At 52.4% G+C, this 15,494-nt stretch overlaps 1 protein-coding gene across 1 annotated transcript in view; it reads right to left on the reverse strand.

Annotated features, from left to right (window-relative positions):
- Nucleotides 1-15,494, reverse strand: part of Cd9 (CD9 molecule) — a 34,539-nt gene that overhangs the window by 6,991 nt on the left and 12,054 nt on the right. The window contains exon 2 of the mRNA XM_052720790.1: nt 4,725-4,827. Coding sequence (XP_052576750.1) covers nt 4,725-4,827 — 103 coding nt within the window. The remainder of the gene's footprint in view (nt 1-4,724; nt 4,828-15,494) is intronic.

Genomic DNA, 15,494 nt, shown 5'->3' on the forward strand with positions numbered 1-15,494 from the left:
TCCTGAGTCCACATCCCCAGTACGGGAGCTTGGACCCCCTGGTAAAAAGCCAGGGCCGTTGTGGTAGCAGTGACTCTAAGAGAGAGCATTTCTCATGTAGAGGGAGAGTGCTCCCCGAACGGGCCTCTCGGTTCACATGACAGATCCACCCCAGAAAGATTTTAAACGAAAGGGTCTGTTGGCTTTGAATCTTGCTCCGACAGCTGCAGCTCTGGAGTGTCTGCTGGCCTTCTCTAGTCGGGAGAAAAGACGGCAACCCTTGAAGCTGCCTTTAAGCTATAGAGTGGCCCATCTGGAAAGAGGTCTCCCAACCCTAGTGAGTCATGGACCCAGTGTGAGCCTTGGCTTGTATCCACTCCCCACTGTGGTTCTGCAGGGCTAGAGCTCAACCCTTCAGGGCTTCCTGAAGGCTGGGTGAGCGTTCACCTCTGAGCTCCACCCCAGCACTTGGCTTATTTTTTTTAAAAAGAACTGTCCACTGCTTCCTTTCGGGAAAGCTGCTCACAGCCCCACACCCCACACTTGTTAGCAAGGGCTGGCAGTGATAAATGACAAAGTGTTCCCTTTTGTAAAACAAGTGAATGTTAGCTTTCTGTCTGACTCATGGAAAAATTTATTTGTCAGAGGGCCTTCTCCAGGATCTCCGCGCTCAGTTGCTTAAGGGCTGTTTATTGTACTTTTTTCCCCCTTGGTGTCCTTTGCACAGGAATTAGGGTGTTGTGTGTTACCTGTGTATTAGGCTCTGGCTCAGGCTAGGGAGGACACACCAGCCTCCCCTGAAGGTCTCAACTCCGCCTCATAAGCATTTCCCTTTGCCCACTTGTGTGGAAGAGAAGCCAGTCTTCTAGGCTCACCCACACCTGCTTAAAGTCATTATCCCCAAATAACTGGCCGCCACTCCACTCTCCCACCCCCAGCTCACTGCTTTCTTCCCTCCCATGGCCGGTTCCTCTCAGTTCAGAAGAGCCTCATCACCATTCCGTGCGGCTGAGCATGCTAACTTAGAGAGGTGTGGGTATGCACGCCATGCCGGCTTCAGGTGGGGGAAAAAGAGGCAGTGGGCAAGCCTGCATACCGAGGACATTTACATCCAAAATGTCCCAAGGAGGGGTGGACAGTCATGGCCTCCGGCCATGGTTCTAGAAAGACACCATATTAAGAAGAGCTGTGGGTGTGGGACCAGAAAGAATGCAGTTCTGTGACATGTTTGACGTGTTTGTCAGCCTGGGACGGGGGCCTGCTGACAGGATGAATCTACCAGGGCCTGAACTGGAGAGAAGGCTCATGGGAAGCTATCAGCCGTTCTAAAGTCCTGCTTCTCTGCTTCATTACACACACTTTTTTGACTGTGCAAGCTGTGGTCTCCCCCCAGGAAACCTGAGAAGGTTTCCTGAAAAGTCAGTTGCATAGTTAGGCTGGCCTGAGGGTGCCCATGTGCGAGGAAGGTTGGCCACCACATGATGTCAGCCTGGGTGTAGCTGGCATCCCTACTTCATGTGCTGGGAGAACTGTGGTCCACACAAAAGGCTCATCTCACAGTCCAATGGGAAAGGGGACACGGAGGACAAAGGGTCCTTGGCCCTTTGCCTGGGGACAACAATTTCAGTTTCCCAAAATGTAATGGTCGTGCAGGCAGGGCCCAGACCTACACACCACTCGGTTCCCTGATGTTTTAGTGGCTTTGACAATAGCCCATTGTCCCGAAAGCAGAATAAAGTGTTCAAAGCTTAACTTTTAGAAGGGTTGGTGGCACAGGCCTTTAATACCAGCTACTCCAGAGGCTGAGGCAGGAGATTAGATACCAAGGCCACTCTAAGTAGGTTCAAGGGCAGTGTGAACAACTTTGTGAGACCCTGTCTCAAAGTTTGAAGGGGAAAGAGGGCTAGGGATACAATTCAACGGGAGAGTCTGCATGCTGCAAGCCCCGGGTTCAATCTCCAGAAAGCCCCTACCCCCAAACCAAAAAACCACCCTAAAAACAGGGTCCAGTGCAAAGGGGCCGCGTACTGACAGAGCTGAGGGGCAATGGATGCCAGGCCCCAGCAAGGGACTGTCTTCTGGGACGTGCTTTGTTGATTTATTTGTTTTGTTTTTCGACAGGGTTTCTCGGTGTAGCCCTGGCTGTCCTGGAACTCACTCTGTAGACCAGGCTGGCCTCAAACTCAGATCCACCCGCCTCTGCCTCCTGAGTGCTGGGATTGAAGGCGTGCGCCACCACTGCCCGGTTGGGACTGTGTTTTCAATCATCTTCCGGTCTCTTCAGGGAGGACCACTGAAGATCACTTTGACTGCATCATAACCTGCAGGATTAGAATGCTAGGAGGTTCCCAGAGCTGCGCCCCAATGCCTCCACCCACGAGGTCACCACTCTTGCCTCCTTGCATGATTTCCTTTCTTTCTTTCTTTCTCTTTCTTTCTTTCTTTCTTTCTTTCTTTCTTTCTTTCTTTCTTTCTTTCTTTCTTTCTTTCTTTCTTTCTTTCTTTCTTCCTTTCTTTTTTCGAGACAGGGTTTCCCTGTGTAGCTTTGCGCCTTTCCTGGAACTCACTTGGTAGCCCAGGCTGGCCTCGAACTCACAGGGATCCGCCTGGCTCTGCCTCCCGAGTGCTGGGATTAAAGGCGTGCGCCACCACCGCTGTCTCCAGCTAACCAGGGCCACGGGTGCAGAGGCTTTTCTCTTAGCCTCCACTTGTGTGAGCTCAAAAGGCTCAGAGAGCCTTACCCTGTCCCTTACAAGGGGAGCTCCCCTCACAACCTAGCACAGGGACCTCCAGGAGGAGCTGGGATTTATGATCTAAGACTGAGAACTTGCCCAAGTGCCTGGGCTCTCTAGGTTATGAGATGGGAGGTTATGAGATGGGAGGTACACCCTGTTTCTTGTAGCGTTTCAGCGATGGAGCCAGGGAACTATACCAGGAAGAACTCAGACTTGGGAGCGGTTTCCTCCCAGGTCACCCAGCCACCCGCGAGAACTTTTCTTCCCACATCTAAAAATATACAGAATTAGCCCAAGTCCTGGGTGATGGAAGAATGAGCAGGTGACCAGGAGCAGTCAAAAGGACGGGAGGCTGAGGACTCAGGACTCTCAGAAGACACACGGGGACTGTGGGGCCCTTGCCCAGGAGATGGGCCTGAAAAGGTACCTATTCCTGCCCGGGAACCTGCCATCCCCAGGGAGTGATCTCACAGCTCCCTTGTGTGCTAGGGCATGGGGTACGAAGGGTCCCCTCGGCATCCTGCTCCCTGCTCCTCTGTGTAGTGTGGCCCTCCACACCCCACCCCCTCCTGCTCTGGCTGTGGCATTCCTGCAGCCAACTCAAAGCTCTGTTGCTAAAACAAGTCCGGGCACTATGGAAACCTGCTCCCTAAAAACTCTGCTTGTAGTTAACACACACACACACACACACACACACACACACACACACACACACACACAAAACCAAACAAAAGGCCAAACCATAAACCACAAGCGTTCCTTCTCCACTTTCTTTTTAACAATAGGGTAACACATTCAGCCCTTCCCCACCCCATTGCCAATGAACAATAATAAAAGGCAGGACAACTAGGAGATCTGGACAGAGAGTTCGGGTGCTTTGCGACTTAGAGACCTCCCTGTTCCCCTACCTGGCCATGTCTGGCCCCAGGGAGGAGGGTAAGGGGAGGCTGCCTGGAGCCCTGGAGGAGGGCGGGGGCTGGGGGGCTGGGGTGGGGAGAGGCTGCCTGGAGCCTCAGCCCCTGGTCCCTGCAGCCTGGGAGATGATAACCATGTCAGACGGCTTTCTTGTCTTTTGTAAAAATAGCTTTGGTGGGTGGAAAGGAAGTGACAACTCACGCTGGGTCCGATGACTGACAGGGTCACTCTAAAAATAGGGGGTTTCCTACTTCCAGACCAGGCAGAGGGGAGCCGAGGGCCGAGCTCACCCAAGCCGGCCACTGTATGAGATGAGGGTGCTCAGTGCCATCTCCTCTTACAGAGGCAGAGGAAGGGGCTGAACGGAGGCAGGAAGGACCAAGAAACCCGCGGAGACAAAGGGACCAAGCTGCCTCAAGCTCGGGTGATCCCAGCCATATTGGAAGTGGAAAGCCTCCCCTAAGGCAAAAACAGTCTTCACCAAGGGTGGGGTGGCCTCTTGAGTCTCTCCTATAAACCTCTTTTCTCCCCCTTCCATATTCTCTCTGTCTCCATCCCTCACCTCTTTATTTTCTGTCTATCACTTGACTCTTAGCTTCTCTTTTGATCTCCTCCTCAGGGCCTCATGCAAGCTCCTCCACCAGAGGCTCCCCCCCTCCCCGTCCCCTCTCCCCGCCCCCCCTCTACTCCCATTAATCTTAATCTTGACTGTACACCCAGGAAGCTAGTCTGAGGCGGGGAGGGGAGTCCCTTCTCTCCTGGGCTCTGCAGATCCATGTAGGACAAAGGTTTCTGACTTAAGATTATGACTTAGTTTGGAGACACACTGCGTGTGAACCGAGGCTCCTGAACCCCCAGGAGTGGTAGCAGCCTTGCCAGACTCAACTTCACAGAGAATGGTCAAGATGACAGACCCAGCTGGCGAGGAGAGAAACCACATCAGTCAGACGCAGACGCACGGACACAGCTCTACACACTCACAAAGCCACCTCACTTGAAAGGGACGGGGTGGCTCATGCAGCCAGGCCCTCCCAGGCCTAAGTCCCCAGGTCAGCTTGGAGTCTCCAGAGCTGAAGTGCCAACTCCCTGCCTCACCTGTGTAGAAACTGGAATGATTAGACTCTTGCTCAAAGATGCTCTTGGTCTGAGAGTCGAATCGGAGCCATAGTCCAATGGCAAGCACCGCAATTCCGGCAAGCTGCAAGACACACAATGCATTGACTGGCGTTAGTCCTGACTGCCTGGGATCACACAGCCAACACACAGCCAACACAGGCTGAAGAGACTCTCAAAGGACTCTGGCACCATCCTTTCCTTCTGCCCTCCAAGTGCATCTGGCAGTAGCAGAAGGCGATGGGAAGTGTGTGATCAACCCCTGTGCCAAAATGATCAGTAAACTTGGATTAACAATTCCCTACCAAGGGTGATGGTGCCACACATTTAATCCCAGCACTCAGACAGGCAGAGGCAGGCGGATCTCTGAGTTAGAGGCCAGCCTGGTCTACAGAGTGAGTTCCAGGACAACAAGGGTTACACACAGAGAGAAACCCTGTTTCAAACCCTCTGCTCCCCCAAAAGAAAAACAAAACAAAACAAAACCCTACCAGAAGTAATAATACAGTAGGCGGGTACAGAATACCATACAGCCGTGAAGATACATCATGATGGCTACCAGCTACAAGTATATCTCACAATGTTTAGCAAAAGCAGGAGCCACTGAACTCATAAACTAGGATTCTATATTGTTAAATACCGGTATGCTGTTTAAGCTGCACGCATATAAAAATCTATGTCATAGAAGTGATAAAGGGGAAAAAAAGCAATGGACATAAACTGAGTGATGAGCTCCAGGTAGGGGGAGGAAGTGCTAAGCAGGGTGAGTGAGTATCTGGAGAGCTTAATAGAATGCGTAATGATATTTTTAATTGTCATGCTGTGTTGTCCAGGCAAGTCTTGAACTTCTGGGCTCAAGCGATCGCCCTGCCTCAGCCTCATGAAAGACCAGGTATATACTACCATGCCAAGCACAAATTTGTGACCTTTACCTTGAGCAATGCTAAACCCATGCACGGGGGGTTGGGGGCAGCTGTGAAGTGCTCAGCACAGGACATATCAGGACTACTCCTCACTTACCCACATCAGCCCTTTATTCCCCAGCCGCCCACCCCTGTTCCTGGCATTGTGGAAGCAGATGCTGTTGGGGAGGTCTTCTGCCAAGCCTCTTCATCCCTCACTCCCCAGGACCAGCTGACCTCTCATCCCTGGTACCAGGGCTTGCTGGGCGAGGGACTCACAGTCCTCCAGTGTAGTGGCCGGCTGGATGAGGGAGACAGACCTGATTTTGCTCATCTACCCATCCTAACAGAGGTACTTATTTATACCAATGCCACCACCTTGCTTTTTTGGGATCTTGATTCTCTGCCCTAGGTAGGAGCTGTGAGAGTCTGCGGTGTGGACATCACCCCCTTCCCATCCTTTCTCCCTGAATTTACCCATGAAGTAGCAATCGGATTCTGTGCATTGAGTGCCCAGCACACGTGGTGACAGTGGGTAGGGCCACCCAGGGCATCATCCTATAGAAACCACCTTGCCTGTACCCACAGTATAGGCTGATTCAACCCCATCATGTATTGAGTTCCCACAGTGTGGGCTCTTTCCTGGCTTAGAGTCCTACTGCTTCACCCTTCCCCCCTGTAAACAGGAAGGCAGTTGTGGCCTGCCTGTGCCTCCCCAGTTGGCCAGAGGATAAAGGGGCTTACATTAGAGCCCATGCTCCTAAAAGAGGAGGTATTCACCGGGCTTTAGGAAAGCAGCTAGACCTTTTCAGCGCAGGGTCGCAGGACCCAGCACCCTCCGTTCTGTGGATGGTCAGCCGGTATCTTCCCGCACTGCTCAGTCCTCCTCTTAGAGACGACATTGCTGAACACCAGCAAGAAGGCCCCGAGGCCGAGAGTCCCTGGCTGCACACTGGAAAAGTTCATGAGTGGGCGGGCTTGACGGTGCAGGGGTTACAGGGTTAACATGAACCCGAGAACTGTGTGTTCAAAGACACAGGTCAGGTTTTCCTCCTCAGCAAGGGAGTCTCTTTAGGCAGAGTCCAAATAGAGCACGATTTCACGCTGGAGAAGGAAGAGTCATGTCTGGCCAGAGGCTAGCTCATCTCCAACAGAGTGCTCCTGACCACAGGGAGCACCAGGATCAGGGCGGGGGTGGATGGGCTTGGCGGGGTCCTGAGCTAGACTCTGGTTTAGTATCAGAAATGATCCACACACATATTTGACATACCTATCTACCTTAGGCCACGAAACATTTTTCTGTGGTGGAAAGGGGTGGAAAAAGTGTGAGAAGCCCTGCTACCCTAGTCTGTGAGCACAGGTGGGAAGAAGAAATGTGGGTCAGAAAACAGAAACTTGGCAGGAAAGAGAAATCTCAGGTCTCGTCTGGGGCCATGGCTGAGGGCAGAAGTCGATTCTACCTGTGGGCTCCACCCCAAGCCGAGTGTGACACCGCTGGGATGTCCACACCACCACAGTGCCACACAAGCCGAGTGTGACACCGCTGGGGATGTCCACACCACAGTGCCACACAAGCCGAGTGTGACACCGCTGGGGATGTCCACACCACAGTGCCACACAAGCCGAGTGTCGCACCGCTGGGCTGTCCGCACCACAGTGCCACAGAAGCCGAGTGTGACACCGCTGGGGATGTCCACACCACAGTGCCACACAAGCCGAGTGTGACACCGCTGGGGATGTCCACACCACAGTGCCACACAAGCCGAGTGTGACACCGCTGGGCTGTCCGCACCACAGTGCCACACAAGCCAAGTGTGGCACTGCTGGGCTGTCCGCACCACAGTGCTGCTTAACAGTGAAGAAGCAGATGCAGACGCTGCAGAGACTTGGAAAAAGTCACCAAGCCCCAGGTATTTTGTTGAAAAAGTCACCAGGGAGGAGGGAGGCTCAAGAAAGTAGATGACAGGCAGGCTGAGGGACGATGGCGCAGTATGAGGACACTTGATCAGGGCTGTGAACCACCTGCCAACTTCTTGTCTGTCTAGTTGTCTTGTTTTCCCTCTGAGACAGGGTTTCTCTGTGTAGCCCAGGCTGTCCTGGAACTCACCGAGACCCGCCTGCCTCTGCCTCCCAAGTGCTGGGATTGAAGGCCTGCGCCACCACCGCCCCGCCTTGTTTTTGTTATTTTTTGAGACAAGGTCTCACTATGTCGCTCTGGCTGACCTCTGCCTCGGAGGCTGGGACCAAGGGTGTGCGCGACCACCCCCAGATTTTCTTTGGTTGTGAGACAAGTTGCAGCCTGGTTTGTGAGAAACGTGCTGTGTAGACCAGGCTGGTCTTGAACCTGTTCCTGCCTTCTAAGTGCTGGGGTTCCAGGCATGTACCTCCTACCGTGTTTGTTGATCTCTGCCTCGAGGGGATGCTATGGAAGTCATTAGCTGCCTTGTTCTGCGTAATGGAAAGACAGCTACAGTCAGCTAGGTGGTGGGGCTGTGAAACCTGAATAGCTCACAGTTGGCTACTCAGGCAGTATTGTTTAAGGAGCTGAATACTTCCCAGAGGCGCTTGCTTTTGGTGGCAGTAGGTACTTCCATAGCCCCCTTCCTTGCTCTCCCCCCAGCCGCAAGAACCAGGCAGCTCTGACCTTTAAAAAAGCATCCTGTCAATCAAATACCAAGGGACTCCACACTGAGCAGGAGCTGCCGCCTCTGCAGGTTCGGGTGCAGTGGTAGTTAGGCCTCTCGTGTTGCTGTGCTGAACGTGTATAGGCTTTTTGTTGGACATTATTCCCTCAACACTACTGTAGAGCTACTCATTCAGCATTTATATAGAATTAGGACATGTGTGGGTTACATGTACATGTAATACCATTGTATTTAAGGCACCCTCGGATTTTGGCATCTGCAGAGGTAGGGGTGGGGGGCAAAGAGCTCCTGGGTAAGGGGAGGGTAGGAGTTCCTGGAATGGAGACCCTGGAGACAGCGAGCAAGGAATGGCTGTATATATGCATCTGTGAGGCAACGAGATTGACTGCCCAAGCTCCGACCCCACGACTTCTTTTCCTTGATGGGCTGTGTCCTTCGACTGGAGCCCAAATCTATCCTTCCTCTCGAGTGGGTTTGTCAGTATTTTATCACGAGAAAAGTAACTAATAAAAGTTTCCTTCCAGGCCAACTAACCGACATGGGGCAGCCACATCAGCTACAGAGCTGCCCAGGCCACTGCTCTGGTGTCCGTCAGCACAGGACCCAGGCAGGTTTGACGCGGATGCTCAGACAGGGCCCTTAGAACGGGGCCCCGCAGTGTGCCCGACCACCAGCTGGAGAGGAGAGCGGAAGACAGTCCCGAGGCAGCATTCCCAGCCAGAGGCCCTGCCTGCAGTTGGCCTTATTACCTTTTTTGTTTCCAACAAAAGCCAAATGGAAACAGTCTGGTTTTGCTTCGAAAAGCTCCTTTGCCATCTGGCCCCAGACGGTTCCATCCATGTGACAGTGAAGGAAAAAAGGAGTTTCTCCCATTGTTTCACGGGGCCTTGCTTTGTTCTGTCACTCATAGGGACTTAAAAAAAATTAGTATTGTAAGATGGGCCATAAGGAAAACGAGACAAATCTACACTGTATACAGTCCACAAAGAACCTTGACCAGAATTTCTTCCTCCTTTCCTGTTTTTTTTAAAACTCTGTATGTGCGTGTGTGTTCTTTAATGTACACTGTATGTGCGTGTGTGTTCTTTAATGTATACTGTAGCACACATGTGGAGGTCAGAGGTCAACCGCATTCCACCCTAAGACAGGGTCTCTTATTTGGCTAGCACCGGAGAGCTGCTGGGGCTTCCCTTCTCTATCTCCCTACAAACTCCAGTACCACCATGCCTGGCTTTATGTGGGTTCTGGGGACTGGGACTCAAGTCCTCAGGTGTCCTGGGAAAGCATTTAACCCACTGAACCATCTCCCCAGACCCTATGTTTCTGTTTTGGTTTCTGAGACAAAGTTTCGTGATGTGGTCCACGCTAGCCTTGAACTCTCCTCCATCCTTCTACTTCAGCTCCCCAGGGTTAGGTGACCAGTATCTTCAAAAATTCGAGTCAGGATCATGAGGAACGAGCAAAGTCAGAAGCTGTCGTAGGCAGCGGTTTAGGACAGTACGGCTGTTGTGTGGGGTCCTGGGTGAGAATACTGCATCAGAAAGGACGGAAGCAAGTTGGCACTGGTGAGCAGCAATGCGTGGTGATGCATGCCTCTGCTCTCAGAACACGGGAGGTTGGGGCAGGGAGACAGGAGTTCCGGGTTTGGTAGTGAGCTCCCGGATAGCCTGGGTTCTAGCATAAAAACGTATTTCACAAAGCCTCCCCCAAACCCAAACCCTAAGCAAACAAGAATCCAGTAACGCTGTGGGAGCAGGAACACGGTAAGGTCTGCTGTGACACTGGCAGCCAGCAGAGGCTACACTATCTTGGCAACTGCTTCTGCACTAAAAAGCAGCTGCCGCCTGTCTGTCTCTCCCCCACAAGGCTTCCGTCTCCTTCAAGGACTGCTCAGTTAATTAGCTTCTTTACTGCCTCTGTGTTCTGTCTCTGCCAACACTACACTGGCAGGTCTCTCAACCCTAGAAAGAAAGAAACAGCAGAATGGAAACCTGAGCTCCCTCTCTTCAACCTCGTTCCCCGACACTGTCCCTGCAGTCCTGAATCCTCACGGACAGGTCACTAACTGTTCAACTGTTCCAACCTGCAGCTGATGCCCAGGAACCCAGGCTCCTCCTCCTTTGATGGAATCTCAGATTCCCAACTCAGCACCTAGCATTCCTGCCTCTGTTTACCCAAGTCCCTCCTGAAATGCCACCCTGGCCACCTAGGCTGCTCTTGCTCCAGAACTCAACTCACCTCTCACCAGGGCACACACTCCTTAAGATCAGGTTACTCCTTTTCATATCACCCCACTCCCCACCCATCCGTCCTTTGGATGGACCACGACGACGATGACTCCAAAGGAACCTTTTCCTAGTATCTCACAACAGATGAAGCTGGGCACAGTGGCTCCTGCCTGGGATTTTAGCATGAAGGAGGCGGGGCACGGGTGAGGTGGCGTGGGCTTTAATCATAGCACTCAGGAGGCAGAGGCAGGAGGATCTCGGTGACTATTATATAGTAAATTCCAGGCCAGTCAGGGCTACATCATGAGATCACACCTATAATCCTAGCACATGGGAGACTGAGGCAGGACATCTTTGAGGCCAGCATGGGCTACACAGTAAACCCTGACTCAAAATCAAAACAGAGTAGCTCAGTGGTAGGGCACTTGCCTCCCTTGGAAGGGCCTGGATGAGGGAGGGGCCAGTCCTTATTAAGTCTGTACTGCCTTCCAACAGAGACTCTCTATGCACAGCTGGGGCGGATCTCAAATTTTCGAACCTCCCATGTTTTCCAAGGGCTGGGATTCCATGCACGGATTGCCACACCCGGCTCCTATAAAACCTTCTGAAAAGCCAAGTTTCTGCAAACCTGCCGTCCTCTCTGTAGCCCCGCCCTTCGAGAAATCTAGCCATGCACTCCAGCTTTGGGTGAACCACACAGACAACCTGATCATGTAAGGCTTAAGCCAATTTCAGAACCACAACACCTCTCTCTCCCTGGCTTTGCTTTCTGGTGTTAATGCTGGAGCCGAACCCGGGCCTGGAACTTGTGAGGCAAGCTCCCAAGCCCTCCACTATCGTGCCACATCCCAACTCATTTTCTCTTTTCCCAGATCCACAGGAAGTGCAGAACAGGGTTTTAGTGAGTCACATCGCAAATCTCACTTCAGGGACAGTCTCACCCTGAAACATGACCGCAGTGGATGGAAACACCTCCAATTCCAAAGGACTTAAAAAAAAAAAAAAAGACGAAGTGTAATAATGGAGCTTAGGGGTACCGGGCAGCTCAGTTGTTCCTAGCCAAGCTTGCAAAACTGGATTCAGCCAGATCCTGTGGAGGTATGCACCCACTGGGGGAAGGGGAATTGTTAGAAACTCAAGTCTGTGGGCAGATGGACGAGGAGGCTAGAAGCTGCATCCGGCCCCTCAGGTGGGAGGCAGCATGTGACCCTCTAGGACAGATTCCCGTCAAAACACACCGGGTGGACAAGGTGTCTTGCGCTGGGCCATCTCCTGTACTGTGGCCTGATCGGCCATGCATTTTTTTTTTTAAGGACAAAATTCTTAGCATGTTTCTCCTAGTTGGGGTTAGAGAATCCAGAAAACAGAGAGGTTTTGGAACAAGGTTCCATGGGGCCCAGGTATAAACTTTACATGTAGCCTCCACAGTCCTAAGACTGCAGGCACATGCCACCAAGCCTGGTTTATGCGGTACTGGGGATTGATTGAACTCACGGCTTTGTGCATGTTAGGAAAACATTCTACCAATGAACTCAGCTTTATTTCCAGCCCACTCTGCATGGACTTGAGGTAGCCTCATCTGCCATATTGGGAGGGACGGAGGTGGGCTGTGGGGAGTGGAGGAGGTCAGGGAAAAGGAGAGGGTTTTCTTTCCTACTTCCTGTTGACCTTCTGGAAAAAACAATGGCTATTTTAGGAAAGGATGGTGGCATAATAGAAATGTAGCAAGCAAGAAGCAGGAAGCCTTGTAGCTGCCACCTGTCACCTGCATGGCTACACCACCAGTTCCTGGCTGTACATGGGGAGGATCCCAGAATCACCTGAGGAATTCTAAACACGCGTTCACCCTGGCTCTACGTGGGTGCCAGGTGATGGGACCGCACACCTCTGTTGGGAAGGACTCTGTAATTCCGGCACTGCCGTCAGAAGCTCCGACACAAAGCGCTTTCCTCAATTCCCTTCATTTCTCCTCACCTTACCCTAGCTCCGTGATACATAGCTAGGCTGGCCTCGAACTTGTGGTAATCCCCCTGCCTCAGGTCGCTGAATGCTGCTGGAGTTACAGGCATGCAACACACACACACACACACACACACACACACACACACACACACACACATACACACACACACACACACACACACACACACACACACACACACACGCCATACTGTTTCACTTTCATAGGTTGAAGGTGAAGAAGGTGAAGGTAAGGTCAAAGAAATCCATAAAATCCTCTGGAAACTGTAGGGTGCCATGGCCACCCAGACCCTGTAGGGAGGAAACAGTAATGAAGACAACAGTAACAGTAATAAACCTTGAGAGAGACACCGATGAGTGGGGCGGTCACTGGCACTCCTCGGACTTCGGATGTCCTCCTGTGATCCCAGAAGGCAGCTGGCAGAAGCGGGATCATTCGGGACACTGGGTTTCTGTTTTCTGAGACTGTGTGTCTTGGGTGGTGGAGGTAGATGGATAAATTTACCTTCTCCACACCCACAAAACGCTTGCCAGAGCCTGGGAACTGGAAGGAATGGCAGACGTGAGGTGGGAGCGGAGGAGAAGCTGGAGAGGTGTGCTCAGACCCCAGGCTATGGTCTCTCCTGGGGTTCAGAATGGGCGGGGAGCAGGGAGGGAGGGGTTCTCCCTGGATCTCAAAGGACAAGACACCAGCTCTTAACTGTCTTTCAGCAGACGCCCATTGCCCCACTTCATGTATTTGTTTTGAACACGGAGACTTGGGCACCTGTAGGCACAGCTGCTTATACTGTCCCATAAGTCAGTGACAGACCAAATTACTAGAATGCAGTTTGCTCCATCAGCCCTGTTCCCAGGCCCTAAAATATCAGTCAAGCTTGAAGAAAGCTGTTGAGGATGAGATAAGGCCCTTTGTGTCCAAAGGCAAGTCAGGCCACCGGGACCTGCCGGCTCCGGGCCTCACGCATCCCCATGGCAACCTTCTCTAGCCAACAAATGCCAAGCCTGGAATGGGCCGAGTCACCCGTTAGGAGCCTGGGCCAGGCAATGCCAGCAAGAACACACAGGATCCCAAGTTGCAGCCTCCTCTAATCCTCTCCTTGACCCCCTCCCCCACCTGGCACTGGAACCGTTGGCTGAAGGGCAAGGGTGTGGGCAGTGCTAGAGGTGGGGGTCCTCACACAGAGGGCCCCTCTCCCCAGTTATGAACAAAACCCAGGTCCACTCCATGGCTGCCCTTCCTTGAGGATCACAAACTATTAGCTTGTGGTAAAGTTTAAAGAGCGTGGGACGAACTTGAGTTTAACAGAAGGACTGGCCAGCAGGCCCAGGCCAAGCCTCAGACTTCTGCTTTCTCAGCTTCTACCAAGTGAGCAGCATCCACATCCACAGCAAGCCCACGGGGACCCCTTCGCCAGCCAGCGCTTCTCAAGGGGTAGTTCCCAGAACCCGTCAGACAGTACAGGGGTGGGGGCTGTTACCCATGTGTTTGAGCACATGCCCTGGAGGATTATACTTTCACGATCGTAATCACTACCCTGGGCTTTTGTTTAAATATTGCACAAGAAGGATGGACAGGAAATGGCTTTCTCTGGACTTATGAGCGTTCCTCACACCCTTGCTGAAAAACACCGAGAGGGAGGTAGTGTTTCCTGGGCGCATGCTCTGTGTCTGTGGGAGCCTCAGCTCAAGGGAGCAAGGCTGTTTCCCCACAGGACACAGACACAGGGCGTGAGGCTCCGGCACTCTAACCAACCCAATCCCAAAGGCACAGGAAGTCCATTCGGACTGCTGGCTGGTACCAGTGAAGGCCAGGGTGGGAGTGGGAAGCCTGAGAGGCAGACTCACTGGCTGGGCAGCTCTACACTGAAGATCAAGGTCAGGAAGCAGAGGCAAAAGGCTCAAGTTGGAACCTGCATTTGGCTCCCAAAGGTGCATTTAGCTCTCCCCAGCTCTTCCCCAGTGACTCAGGGGGTGTGTAAGAGGCTCCCACAGCCAGCCACTCCCGATTTTCCTGGGCCACACAGCTATCATGCGTGAGAGCAGACTCGGGCTTCATGCTATCCCAAACTCTTGAAGAGATTTCGTTTTACACAAGAAAACACACAGAGATTGTAGCCAGGTTGCAGGTTCTCTAGCTTGAGCACTGACTCAGTTTCTGGCGGGTTTTCCTGCCAGAGGCGGGTGATGGTGAAATACACAATGGTCGTCACAGCAGAGTCGGACAATAACGGCAGCAGTTACTATCTGTGAGGACCCACGCACGGTGGGATGTGGTTTATTCTGCTGGCGCCCTTCTTTTATACATGACTAGGGATCCTCAGAGATGGTAAGCAACACACTCAGAACCACGCAGTCAGAACAGGAAGGACTCAAACTGAACCAAGGTCATAGATTAAAAACTGCCTATACTTCTGAGAACTGCCCAGGTGGGACTGGGAATCCCCAAATCAGGGATCGGTGGCCTGGGCAGGTTGGACTTGGAAAAATACTCTAGCTTAAACCTTAGTGACAAGGATTTTTCTTCTTGCCCAGGCTTGAAGATGAAGTGCCAGCTGCCTGGTGAGGGAGGGCAGAGGCCAGCTTGAGTTCACTGTCCTTTGCCTCTGCTGAGGCCGGAGGGGAAGTGGTCCTTGGAAAAAGTGCTTCAGGGAACCCCACCAGGCACCCCTGGTTTTCCGTCCCCGACGTCTGCACAGAAGCAATGGTGATTCTGGCCTGACACTCTCTAGGACGGGTCCAAGACCTCTGGGGGTGTCCAACGACCCTTTCACAGGGATCAACTAAAGACCATTGGAAAACACAGATATTTACATTATGATTCATAACAGTAGCAAAATTAGCCGAGCGGTGGTGGCGCACACCTTTAATCCCAGCATTCAGGGAGGCAGAGGCAGGTGGATCTCTATGAGTTCCAGCCTGGTCTATAGAGGGAGATCCAGGACAGGCCACACAGAGAAACCCAGTCTCGAAAACCCAAAACAAACAAACAAACAAACA

This window comes from Peromyscus californicus, unplaced genomic scaffold, assembly GCF_007827085.1.
Source record: "Peromyscus californicus insignis strain IS unplaced genomic scaffold, ASM782708v3 Scaffold_6__1_contigs__length_162567912, whole genome shotgun sequence".
NCBI classification, from domain to species: domain Eukaryota; kingdom Metazoa; phylum Chordata; class Mammalia; order Rodentia; family Cricetidae; genus Peromyscus; species Peromyscus californicus.